Here is a 13,013-nt window from a genome sequence, read left to right as displayed (position 1 = left end):
GAGAGTTGATATTTTTTACAAACCCTGTGAGGAGGAGTCAATGCAAAACTCAGATATCTCCCCCTCTACTTATGTGACTGCAGAGAGGAGGACAGAGGACAGAGGACACACAGTTTAACATGATGGACTATAGGACAGGACTGCTGCTGCTCACTTTCTGCTGGGCAGGTCAACATCTTTACTGATCTTTATCTAACACAGCTTCTAATTGTGTCAACAGCTTATTTCACCAGATGTGTTTTTATCCTCTTTACAGGTGTTGATGGTCAGACTCTGACAGAATCTGAACCAGTGACTAAAAGGCCTGGAGAATCTCACAGATTGACCTGTACAGCCTCTGGATCACATTCAGTGACTACAGGATGAACTGGGTCAGACAGGCTCCTGGAAAAGGACTGGAGTGGATCGCTTTTATACACACAGGCAGTTCTCATATCTATTACTCTCAGTCCGTCCAGGGTAGATTCACTATCTCCAGAGATGACTCCAGCAGTAAAGTGTATCTGTAGATGAACAGTCTGAAGGCCGAGGACACAGCAGTGTATTACTGTGCCAGAAGAGACACAGTGAGAGACAGTAACAGGAGAGTCGTACACAAACTACTTCCTCTATTTACCACCACCCATGAGAGCATTCACTTTATATTGAAATACTGAGTAACTGAATATTGACATCCTATTTTATATCATTTGACGCAATGTTTAATTCAGTTGCAACCTAAAGAAATATAGTGAATTCAAACAGAAAATATGTATTTTTGTGTATTTTGTGCCTCCAACAAAATGTATCAAAGATAATATAAAATGTCCCATTTCAAACAACGCAGCTCTTTATCTGATTCAGTATGGTTAAACTGTGCCCATGTATCTCTAGAAGTACATTAATGAATGCACGCTTTGATTACATAAAAAAACATCTATTAGATTTGCCGATTGAATACAAATCATCATTATATCATAAACATTATCATCAGGAAAGCTTCATCTGTTTGAATTTGAAACATTACTGTCACATAACCACAACCAAATGAAGCAAATTCTATATTTAACACTGGAGACAAACAACTGATTCCAGTCAGCTAACTGGCAAACTTTAACCCACCGTAAACACATTTGAGAAGTTGATTCAATAAAAAATGTTAATAATGTTTCCCTTAAAGAAGCAGCTCTGATCATCTAATCTCTAACCCAAATTCAATCAAATACACCTGAGATTAATGGTTAGTTAATGAATTAAGTATATTGTCGTATTTGATGTAGGCCTCGGTGTGTCCCTCTGGCAATCAAAATCATTATACTTTACATTAAGTCTATTTTTTGTCGCTTTATAAATGGCCTTGCAAAATTATTCTTAAAAAGACACACAAACTTAGTTATAGGAGGAGTCAATGCAAAACTCAGATATCTCCCCCTCTACTTATGTGACTGCAGAGAGGAGGACAGAGGACAGAGGACACACAGTTTAACATGATGGACTATAGGACAGGACTGCTGCTGCTCACTGTCTGCTGGGCAGGTCAACATCTTTACTGATCTTTATCTAACACAGATTTTAATTGTGTCAACAGCTTATTTCACCAGATGTGTTTTTATCCTCTTGACAGGTGTTGATGGTCAGACTCTGACAGAATCTGATTCAGTGACTAAAAGGCCTGGAGAATCTCACAGATTGACCTGTACAGCCTCTGGATTCACATTAAGGAGCTACTACATGCACTGGGTCAGACAGGCTCCTGGGAAAGGACTGGAGTGGATCGCTTATATCAGCACAAATAGTACTCCGATCTATTACTCCCAGTCGGTCCAGGGTAGATTCACTATCTCCAGAGATGACTCCAGCAGTAAAGTGTATCTGCAGATGAACAGTCTGAAGGCCGAGGACACAGCAGTGTATTACTGTGCCAGAAGAGACACAGTGAGAGACAGTAACAGGAGAATAACAAACTACTTCCTCTATTTACCACCACCTATGGGAATATTAACTTTCTTCAGTATCTCTTTTAGAAATACTGACTAACTGAATATTGACATCCTATTTCATCTCATTTTACGCAATGTTTAATTCAGTTGCAGCCTAAAGAAATATAGTGAATTCAAACAGAAAAATATGTATTTTTGTGTCTTTTGTGCCTCCAACAAAATGTATCACAGATAATATAAAAATGTCCCATTTCAAACAACGCAGCTGTTTATCTGATTCAGTATGGTTAAACTGTGCCCATGTATCTCTAGAAGTACATTAATGAATGCACGCTTTGATTACATAAAAAAATATTTGATTTGCCGATTGAACACAAATCATCATTATATCATAAACATTATCATCAGGAAAGTTTTATCTGTTTGAATTTGAAACATTACTGTAACATAACCACAACCAAATGAAGCAAATGCTATATTTAACACTGGAGATAAACAACTGATTCCAGTCAGCTAACTGGCAAACTTTAACCCACCGTAAACACATTGGAGAAGTTGATTCAATAACAAATGTTAATAATGTTTCCCTTAAAGAAGCAGCTCTGATCATCTAATCTCTAACCCAAATTAAATCAAATACACCTGAGATTAATGGTTAATTAATTAATTTAGTTTATTGTCGTATTGGATTAGGCTTAGTTGTGTCCCTCTTGCAATCAAAATCATTATACTTTACATGAAGTCAATTGTTTGTCACTTTATAAATGGCCTTGCAAAACTATTCTGAAAAAAACACACACCCTTAGTTATAGGAGGAGTCAATGCAAAACTCAGATATCTCCCCCTCTACTTATGTGACTGCAGAGAGGAGGACAGAGGACAGAGGACACACAGTTTAACATGATGGACTATAGGACAGGACTGCTGCTGCTCACTGTCTGCTGGGCAGGTCAACATCTTTACTGATCTTTATCTAACACAGATTTTAATTGTGTCACCAGCTTATTTCACCAGATGTGTTTTTATCCTCTTGACAGGTGTTGATGGTCAGACTCTGACAGAATCTGAACCAGTGACTAAAAGGCCTGGAGAATCTCACAGATTGACCTGTACAGCCTCTGGATTCACATTCACTAGCTACGGCATGCACTGGGTCAGACAGGCTCCTGGAAAAGGACTGGAGTGGATCGCTTATTTCGACACTGGTAGCACCCCGTACTACTCTGAGTCATTTAAAGGCCGGTTCACCATCTCCAGAGACAACAGCAGACAGCAGGTGTATCTGCAGATGAACAGTCTGAAGACCGAGGACACAGCAGTGTATTACTGTGCCAGAAGAGACAGTGAGAGACAGTAACAGGAGAGCCGTACAAAAACTACTTCCTCTATTTACCACCACCCATGAGAGCATTCACTTTATATTGAAATACTGAGTAACTGAATATTGACATCCTATTTCATCTCATTTGACGCAATGTTTGATTCAGTTGCAACCTAAAGAAATATAGTGAATTTAAACAGAAAATATGTATTTCTTTGTCTTTTGTGCCTCGATCAAAATGTATTTTCATTTAATCGTTTATTGGAACCGGGACAGTGCACATCAATGAACACTTTAACACAAAAAAATGCTTCCAAGCGTAAATGAGCCGGATTTGAGCTTTAAGCTAATTTCCATCCGCAGTCCCGTATCACAGATAATATATAAAAAATATGAAAGGTTTCCCATTTCAAACAACGCAGCTGTTTATCTGATTCAGTATGGTTAAGCTGTGCCCATGTATCTCTAGAAGTACATTAATGAAAGCACACTTTGATGACATTAAGCATTAAAAAACATCTATTAGATTTGCCGATTGAACACAAATCATCATTATATCATAAACATTATCATCAGGAAAGTTTTATCTGTTTGAATTTGAAACATTACTGTAACATAACCACAACCAAATGAAGCAAATTCTATATTTAACCCTGGAGATAAACAACTGATTCCAGTCAGCTAACTGGCTAACTTTAATCCACCGTAAACACATTTGAGAAGTTGATTCAATAACAAATATTTATTAACAATGTTTCCCTCCTCTTGCACTTGATGTAGCTCCTGTATCTTCTCTTGCACTTTATATATCGTAGCTGCTACATTGTACTGCCATGTGGTTAATGCTTGTATATGCTGCTCATGCTCTTTCTGCATATCATGTATTTATTTTTGCTATGTATATAAATGTCATGTTCTTAAATGTTGTATGTGAGGGACTACGGACGGAAATGAGCTCAAAGCTAAAATCCGGCATGTTTACGTTTTAAAGCATTATTTGTCTTAAATGTTCATCAATATGCACTCTTCAAATAAACGATGAAATGAAATAAATAAAGAAGCAGCTCTGATCTAACCCAATTTAAATCAAAAACACCTGAGATTAATGGTTAGTTAATTAATTTAATTTATTGTCATATTGGATGTAGGCCTAGGTGAGTCCCTCTTGCAATCACAATCATTATACTTTACATGAAGTCTTTTTTTAAACACACACACTTAGTTATAGGAGGAGTCAATGCAAAACTCAGACATCTCCCCCTCTACTTATGTGACTGCAGAGAGGAGGACAGAAAACAGAGGACACACAGTTTAACATGATGGACTATAGGACAGGACTGCTGCTGCTCACTGTCTGCTGGGCAGGTCAACATCTTTACTGATCTTTATCTAACACAGATTTTAATTGTGTCAACAGCTTATTTCACCAGATGTGTTTTTATCCTCTTGACAGGTGTTGGTGGTCAGACTCTGACAGAATCTGATCCAGTGACTAAAAGGCCTGGAGAATCTCACAGATTGACCTGTACAGCCTCTGGATTCACATTCAGTAGCTACCATATGAACTGGGTCAGACAGGCTCCTGGGAAAGGACTGGAGTGGATCGCTTATATAAACACTGGCAGTTCTTCTACCTCTTACTCCCAGTCGGTCCAGGGTAGATTCACTATCTCCAGAGATGACTCCAGCAGTAAAGTGTATCTGCAGATGAACAGTCTGAAGGCCGAGGACACAGCAGTGTATTACTGTGCCAGAAGAGACACAGTGAGAGACAGAAACAGGAGAGTCGTACACAAACTACTTCCTCTATTTACCACCACCTATGAGAGCATTCACTTTATATTGAAATACTGAGTAACTGAATATTGACTTCCTATTTTATCTCATTTGACGCAATTTTTACTTCAGTTGAAACCTAAAGAAATATAGTGAATTCTAACAGATAATTTGTATGTTTTGAAGAAAAGTATTTTTGTGTCTTTTGTGCCTCCAACTAAATGTATCATAGATAATATAAAAATGTCCCATTTCAAACAACGCAGCTGTTTATCTGATTCAGTATGGTTAAACTGTGCCCATGTATCTCTAGAAGTACATTAATGAATGCACACTTTGATAAGATTAATACACATCGTTTTACTTTTCTGATTGTACACCAATCATCATTATATCATAAACATTATCATCAGGGAAGCTTTATCTGTTTGAAGTGAGTATTTTGACCATATCATAATATTTCGTAACTCCAAGCTGTATAAACTTGAATGCGTATTGGATTTAAGCATATATATATATATATATATATATATATATATATATATATATATATCTCCGTTATTTAACCAGGTAAAAGTCTCATTGAGATTAAAATCAGCTGATGTCTAATGAGGGAGGGTGTGGCCTATATCACGGTGTGCACAATTATAAGTCAGTTCCTTTGTCTCAATCAAAATGGGTCAAAAAAGAGATTTAACTGACTCTGAAAAGTCAAAACTGTAAAAAGTATTTCAGAGGGATGCAGCACTCTTGAGATTGCTCAGATATTTGGGCGTGATCACATAACCTTCAAACGTTTGGTGCAAATAGTTAACAGGGTCAGAAGAAAGTGGTACAGGAAAAGTCTGCATCTTTCAAGAACACCATTATTTTTATTTGTTTTATTATTCTCTCTTTAACAGATGAAAATAAAAAAGTGAGACGGGAGCATTTTAGTTTTTTTATTTAGTTGCATAATAAGTTTGCACACTAATAGTTGCTCAATAATTGTACACACATATGTTATCCTATAAAAGGCAAAACCTCATTTTTACTTTCTTAAATATCCAGATTTGAGGTTTATTAACATGTGTGATGCACCGAGAGCACTGTAGTTGTTCAATAATAAATGAATCCTCAAAAGTACAACTTGCCTAATACGTGTGCACACAGTGTAGGTGGGTCTCTCTGCCATCATCCAACACATGCACCAACACATATTTGTTTCTACATGGAGAGTGATTGCTGTACATTTAAACATTCATTCTCCAAATTTCATCAAACGTTAAGGACTACCCCTCAATCTGTATAGCAAGGAGAGGGTTTCCTCGTACTTTACATGAAGTCTACTTTCTGGCGCTTTATCAATGGCCTTGCAAAAGGACACACAGTTAAAGGAGGAGTCAATGCAAAACTCAGATATCTCCCCCTCTACTTATGTGACTGCAGAGAGGAGGACAGAGGACAGAGGACACACAGTTTAACATGATGGACTATAGGACAGGACTGCTGCTGCTCACTGTCTGCTGGGCAGGTCAACATCTTTACTGATCTTTATCTAACACAGATTTTAATTGTGTCAACAGCTTATTTCACCAGATGTGTTTTTATCCTCTTTACAGGTGTTGATGGTCAGACTCTGACAGAATCTGAACCAGTGACTAAAAGGCCTGGAGAATCTCACAGATTGACCTGTACAGCCTCTGGATTCACATTCAGTAGCTCCTGGATGGCCTGGGTCAGACAGGCTCCTGGGAAAGGACTGGAGTGGGTTGCTACTATGCACCCTACTAGCAGTGCCCACATCTACTACTCTGAGTCAGTGAAAGGCCGGTTCACCATCTCCAGAGACAACAGCAGACAGCAGGTGTATCTGCAGATGAACAGTCTGACGGCTGTAGACTCTGCTGTTTATTACTGTGCTCGACACACAGTGACTGAAGCTGGTTGAGCAGCTGTACAAAAACCTACAGTCCTCATCCATACTTAGTTGATAGAGTACAAGGATAATTATACTTTGACTAAATCTTTCCTTGCTGTAGTTTTTATGAAAATGAAAAAAACAGTTGCTTCTGAGCCAAGTTACAAAACACAATAATAAAAAATAAATGTCTTTAAAAAAAGTAATTTCCTCATAAAACAGAAAAAACATCTTCTAAATGTATTTTTCATGTATGGGCAAAAATAAACAGTAAATGTAGAAATGTCAGTCACATTACTCACTCAAGTACCAACAGGTGGCAGTAGAGGATAAAAAGACAGATGACAATAACGGCAATATGACAATGTCTCTAAACGTATACTATGAAAGTCTTGAAGCATTCCTGCAACAATCATGTCCCATTATTAATTTCTTAACAGCAGGTATCAATAATATATTTATGCATGATGTTTCCAGTATGTGGAGGATGGGCAACCAATGTTGTGCAAAGCAGAATAAATGATTACATCTTATTTAGATTTAAATAAAAGGAACTGACAAATAACTTGAAATTCAACCTTATAATTTAAGGATATATATACATTCAATCATAGTATGCAAAAAGGAAATCTACATCATATTTATTCAGGGGATGTGCTGTGTTTCTGTTTGAGGAGGAGGAGTCAATGCAAACTCTGACCTCTTCCATCTCTACATATGTGTTGCAGAGTGAAGGACAGACACTAAATCACTGACATACACACTGTAGACTGGACAGAGACAACTGGCTTTCACAATGATCAGACCTGATTATCTGGTGGTTTTTCTCATCCTGTCAATTAACTCTGCAGGTAAGAACAAAACCTGTTTTTCTGACAGAGCTCCTGGTACAATGACAATATGGCTGCATTACAGAAACTAATGAGCTGTTTACATGTCTGTAGGTACTGAGGGTCAAACACTGACTGAGTCTGAACCAGCGGTTAAAAAGCCTGGAGAGTCCCACAGACTGACCTGCACATATTCAGGGTTTAGTGGTCATATTGATACTGCTTGGATCAGACAGGCTGCTGGAAAAGGAATGGAGTGGATCGCTTATATCAGCAGTGGCAGTAGCTACATCTACTACTCTGAGTCAGTGAAAGGCCGGTTCACCATCTCCAGAGACAACAACAGACAGCAGGTGTATCTGCAGATGAGCAGTCTGACGGCTGTAGACTCTGCTGTTTATTACTGTGCTCGAGAGACACAGTTGACACAGGAAGGAGAAATGCTGTACAAAAACTCAACAAGTTCAAATACAAATTCAAAACTTTGTGTTCTGCTTCTCACAATCACAAAAAGGCTTGAGATCAACATCATCAAGACACTGAAATAAATATCGCCTCAATAAAACTGCTTCATCAGATATCAGCTACCAAAAGTTACATCAGACAATAAATATACTGTTTGTTTGAGGTTTGATTGGAAATAAAAATATCATTTTCATTTATTTTTTTAAAAGATAAATGTTATTTCATATGTCCCAACACAAATCCAAATGACAACTCTTGACAGGACAGTCCGTCCCTCTTTTATAGCCTGTCAGTGTCCCTCTCTATGCAAAGTGAACTTCCTCACAGTCTGCTATAAAGACTTGATATCATGCTGTCAGCTGCAGCAGAAGAAGAGAAGCTCCATCAGGTCACCTTCAACACCAACCATGTTCTCTGTAGCTCTGCTGCTGCTGCTGGCTGCTGGATCCTGTGAGTCTCACTGAGGCAGAGACACTGACAGAACGCTCACACTGACTGCTCACTGTTATTAACCTCGCTCACTATTCAACATGTTTCCCTCCACAGGTGTGAAGTGTGAGCAGTTGATACAGCCAGCCTCTGTGACTGTACAGCCAGGTCAACGTCTGACCATCACCTGTCAGGTCTCTTATTCTCTTGGCTCCTTCACAGCCTGGATCAGACAGCCTGCAGGGAAAGGACTAGAGTGGATAGGCGTGAAAAACACTGGAAGTTCATACTACAAAGATTCACTGAAGAGCAAGTTCAGTATCGACTTAGACTCTTCCAGCAACACAGTGACTCTGAACGGACAGAGCGTGCAGCCTGGAGACTCTGCTGTGTATTACTGTGCCAGACACACTGTGACACACACCATCAGTAGAGCTGTACAAAAACCCCTCAGAGCCTGAACACTTGTAACATGAAGCCACCAGAGGAGGAGCCCTCAGACCAGAAATGATCTCAACACCAGCTCACTGTTACATCATCAGTTTAAACATTTAGAGGTTATAATCACTGATACATTACTGTATGTATTCCCAGAATACAAGACAAATACAAATGACAAATTGTCGACCATTAAACTTCTCAAGTAGACCTTATAAAATAAAATCAGCTGAATTGGTTTCAGTAGATTAATTGCTCTAAATGTTAGATGTGTAACAGGATGTATTCCCCTAAAAATATCAATCAGTACGAGCTACGAGCCAAAACTTACATTTCTTTGGATCTCACAATTGCAACAAATGCATTAATTGCTGTACTGATAACTGTGACACAATACGTCAGCTTTGATAAAAAGTATGGGATGCTTTTCGTCTATTTCAAACCTAGCCTGCAAAGTGATATACACGCTACATGATATAAAACTAAATCATAACAATTTTAAAACCTATTTTCAATAAACAGCAGCAGAAATTCAAGTTGCATCGGAAGAAACTGAATTAAATAAGAAATGTAAATGTAACGAAGCAATATAAGGATAACATTTATATCAGGTTTAAATGTTGACGAAATCAATATTTAAAGAGATATTTTTTTAAGGTAAATATTAGTGTGAACAGAGGACAATGTTCAATCAGAAGGAGGAGTCAATGCAAAACTCAGATATCTCCCCCTCTACTTATGTGACTGCAGAGAGGAGGACAGAGGACAGAGGACACACAGTTTAACATGATGGACTATAGGACAGGACTGCTGCTGCTCACTGTCTGCTGGGCAGGTCAACATCTTTACTGATCTTTATCTAACACAGATTTTAATTGTGTCAACAGCTTATTTCACCAGATGTGTTTTTATCCTCTTGACAGGTGTTGATGGTCAGACTCTGACAGAATCTGATTCAGTGACTAAAAGGCCTGGAGAATCTCACAGATTGACCTGTACAGCCTCTGGATTCACATTCAGTGACTACAGGATGAACTGGGTCAGACAGGCTCCTGGGAAAGGACTGGAGTGGATCGCTTATATCAGCAGTGGCAGTAGCTACATCTACTACTCTGAGTCAGTGAAAGGCCGGTTCACCATCTCCAGAGACAACAACAGACAGCAGGTGTATCTGCAGAGGAGCAGTCTGACGGCTGTAGACTCTGCTGTTTATTACTGTGCTCGAGAGACACAATGACACAGGAAGGAGAAATGCTGTACAAAAACTCAACAAGTTCAAATGCAAATTCAAAACTTTGTGTTCTGCTTCTCACAATCACAAAAAAGCTTGAGATCAACATCATCAAGACAATGAAAGAAATATCGCCTCAATAAAACTGCTTCCATCAGATAGCAGCTACCAAAAGTTACATCAGACAATAGATATACTGTTTGTCTGAGGTTTGATTGGAAATAAAAATATCATTTTCATTTCTTGTTTTAAAAAATAAATGTTATTTCATATGTCCCAACACAAATCCAAATGACAACTCTTGACAGGACAGTCCGTCCCTCTTTTATAGCCTGTCAGCGTCCCTCTCTATGCAAAGTGAACTTCCTCACAGTCTGCTATAAAGACTTGATATCATGCTGTCAGCTGCAGCAGAAGAAGAGAAGCTCCATCAGGTCACCTTCAACACCAACCATGTTCTCTGTAGCTCTGCTGCTGCTGCTGGCTGCTGGATCCTGTGAGTCTCACTGAGGCAGAGACACTGACAGAACGCTCACACTGACTGCTCACTGTTATTAACCTCGCTCACTATTCAACATGTTTCCCTCCACAGGTGTGAAGTGTGAGCAGTTGATACAGCCAGCCTCTGTGACTGTGCAGCCAGGTCAACGTCTGACCATCACCTGTCAGGTCTCTTATTCTGTTAGCAGCTACTACACAGCCTGGATCAGACAGCCTGCAGGGAAAGGACTGGAGTGGATAGGTATCAAATACACTGGAGCTACATTCTATAAAGATTCACTGAAGAGCAAGTTCAGTATCGACTTAGACTCTTCCAGCAACACAGTGACTCTGAACGGACAGAGCATGCAGCCTGGAGACTCTGCTGTGTATTACTGTGCCAGAGACACACTGTGACACACACCATCAGTAGAGCTGTACAAAAACCCCTCAGAGCCTGAACATTGTAACATGAAGCCACCAGAGGAGGAGCCCTCAGACCAGAAATGATCTCAACACCAGCTCACTGTTACATCATCAGTTTAAACATTTAGAGGTTATAATCACTGATACATTACTGTATGTATTCCCAGAATAAAAATGAATAACTTCTTTAAATTGTTAAACATCAGCCTTTTCAAGTATCCATAATTATATATTTTCAGTAATTTAATTTCTTGCTCTAAATGTAAGTTTCTTTACAACCAATTTCAGCTCTAAGAATATTGTTCACACTATTTATTCACGAATACTAAACAGTACTTCTACGAGCCAAAACACAACAACAAATTGTTGGATGTCAGAGTTTCTTTCCAAAAACAAATGCATGCATTTCTGTTCTTTATTTGACACAAAACATAATTTTTGATTAAAAATATAAATGTTAAAGACATGAGATGTAGATAAAACCTGTAAAGTGATTTATTTACTAAATTAACTCAAAGCATTTTTTAATGACAATAATGTTTATTTTAATCAATTAAAAGCCATTATTTGTTTGTTTCATCTGACAAATCTGAATTACATAACGATATTCAAATGTTACAAAGTGACTTACAGCACAATAAGAAATATTTACCAATTTAAAATTGTAGAGATAATGTTTTTAACATAAAATACTGTTAAAAGAGGACAATGTTCAATCAGAAAGGAGGAGTCAATGTAAAACTCAGATATCTCCCCCTCTACTTATGTGACTGCAGAGAGGAGGACAGAGGACAGAGGACACACAGTTTAACATGATGGACTATAGGACAGGACTGCTGCTGCTCACTGTCTGCTGGGCAGGTCAACATCTTTACTGATCTTTATCTAACACAGATTTTAATTGTGTCAACAGCTTATTTCACCAGATGTGTTTTTATCCTCTTTACAGGTGTTGATGGTCAGACTCTGACAGAATCTGAACCAGTGACTAAAAGGCCTGGAGAATCTCACAGATTGACCTGTACAGGCTCTGGATTCACATTCAGTAGCTCCTACATGGCCTGGGTCAGACAAGCTCCTGGGAAAGGACTGGAGTGGATCGCTTATATCAACACTGGTAGCACCCCGTACTACTCTGAGTCAGTGAAAGGCCGGTTCACCATCTCCAGAGACAACAGCAGACAGCAGGTGTATCTGCAGATGAGCAGTCTGACGGCTGTAGACTCTGCTGTTTATTACTGTGCTCGACACACAGTGACTGAAGCTGGTTGAGCAGCTGTACAAAAACCCCTCATTATTACCACAGTTTTCTCACACTGTTAATGTGAGATTTGGAATCTTTCCAATATCATGACACAACTTTAGTTACACCAAAGAATGTAAAACATATTTCTTAACAGATATCTGAATGTAGACATCATATCACTTAATAGATTGATCATGTTTATTGCAGACTCTTATCAAAATGTCTCTTTAGAGAAGACAGCAGCTGAACCATGAAAAGCATTTATGTGCTAACATTTAGAAAATGGTCTAATCTGAGATCCTACGTCTTTTAACTTATTTAGTTTGCATTTTTCATGCACTGCAGAAATGTGTTTTTGCACATTGTCAAATAGGTTTCAGTTCCTTAGTAGTTTATTTCCTCTCAAGGCTCCAAGTTTCTCTGTATCTGTCCTCAAATTGCCACTATTTGAATACTGAAACCTTTAAAGTAAGAGAATAAACAAAACCCAGGTCTTCATCCAGCTGCAGCAAACACAAGTAAACATTTAGACCATCATGCTTTCCTTCATTG

At 38.5% G+C, this 13,013-nt stretch overlaps 1 protein-coding gene, 1 long non-coding RNA gene, 1 pseudogene and 6 gene segments (V, D, J or C); all 9 read left to right on the top strand.

Moving 5' to 3' along the window:
• Positions 1-129: 129 nt before the first annotated feature.
• LOC117493032 lies at positions 130-333 on the top strand. Its single transcript, XR_004556924.1, has 2 exons — positions 130-168; positions 257-333. It is a non-coding gene; the product is annotated as an uncharacterized LOC117493032 (long non-coding RNA).
• Positions 334-1,440: 1,107 nt separating this feature from the next.
• On the top strand, positions 1,441-3,276 carry LOC117492134 (immunoglobulin epsilon heavy chain-like). The gene is made up of 3 exons (XM_034142257.1): positions 1,441-1,515; positions 1,604-1,990; positions 2,957-3,276. Exons 1-3 carry the CDS (start codon positions 1,467-1,469, stop codon positions 3,274-3,276), a joined length of 756 nt encoding a protein of 251 aa, XP_033998148.1. The 5' UTR covers positions 1,441-1,466.
• Positions 3,277-4,556: 1,280 nt separating this feature from the next.
• On the top strand, positions 4,557-5,094 carry LOC117492132. The segment is given in 2 exon segments: positions 4,557-4,605; positions 4,694-5,094. Coding segments are annotated over 2 exon segments (450 nt in total).
• Positions 5,095-6,454: 1,360 nt separating this feature from the next.
• Positions 6,455-6,961, top strand: LOC117492969. The segment is given in 2 exon segments: positions 6,455-6,529; positions 6,618-6,961. Coding segments are annotated over 2 exon segments (378 nt in total).
• Positions 6,962-7,616: 655 nt separating this feature from the next.
• Positions 7,617-8,294, top strand: LOC117492131. The segment is given in 2 exon segments: positions 7,617-7,767; positions 7,861-8,294. Coding segments are annotated over 2 exon segments (489 nt in total).
• Positions 8,295-8,544: 250 nt separating this feature from the next.
• LOC117492966 lies at positions 8,545-9,142 on the top strand. The segment is given in 2 exon segments: positions 8,545-8,661; positions 8,758-9,142. Coding segments are annotated over 2 exon segments (387 nt in total).
• Positions 9,143-9,838: 696 nt separating this feature from the next.
• On the top strand, positions 9,839-10,315 carry LOC117492130. The segment is given in 2 exon segments: positions 9,839-9,913; positions 10,002-10,315. Coding segments are annotated over 2 exon segments (363 nt in total).
• A 367-nt stretch (positions 10,316-10,682) lies between these two features.
• On the top strand, positions 10,683-11,206 carry LOC117492129 (annotated as a pseudogene).
• A 795-nt stretch (positions 11,207-12,001) lies between these two features.
• On the top strand, positions 12,002-12,502 carry LOC117492974. The segment is given in 2 exon segments: positions 12,002-12,076; positions 12,165-12,502. Coding segments are annotated over 2 exon segments (372 nt in total).
• The last annotated feature ends 511 nt before the right edge of the window (positions 12,503-13,013 follow it).

The sequence above is a fragment of the Trematomus bernacchii genome, unplaced genomic scaffold, assembly GCF_902827165.1.
Source record: "Trematomus bernacchii unplaced genomic scaffold, fTreBer1.1, whole genome shotgun sequence".
NCBI lineage: Eukaryota > Metazoa > Chordata > Actinopteri > Perciformes > Nototheniidae > Trematomus > Trematomus bernacchii.
The sequence above is the reverse complement of the archived record's forward strand: the minus strand, read 5'-3'. Positions and strand labels throughout refer to the sequence as shown.

Excerpts from the sequence above, each read along its gene's own strand:
- LOC117492134 (XM_034142257.1), top strand. The coding sequence starts at position 1,467 with ATGATGGACTATAGGACAGGACTGCTGCTGCTCACTGTCTGCTGGGCA. Across the intron at positions 1,516-1,603 it reads GCTCACTGTCTGCTGGGCAG|GTGTTGATGGTCAGACTCTG; the intron begins GTCAACATCTTT and ends TCCTCTTGACAG. Across the intron at positions 1,991-2,956 it reads GGGAATATTAACTTTCTTCA|GTGTTGATGGTCAGACTCTG; the intron begins GTATCTCTTTTA and ends TCCTCTTGACAG.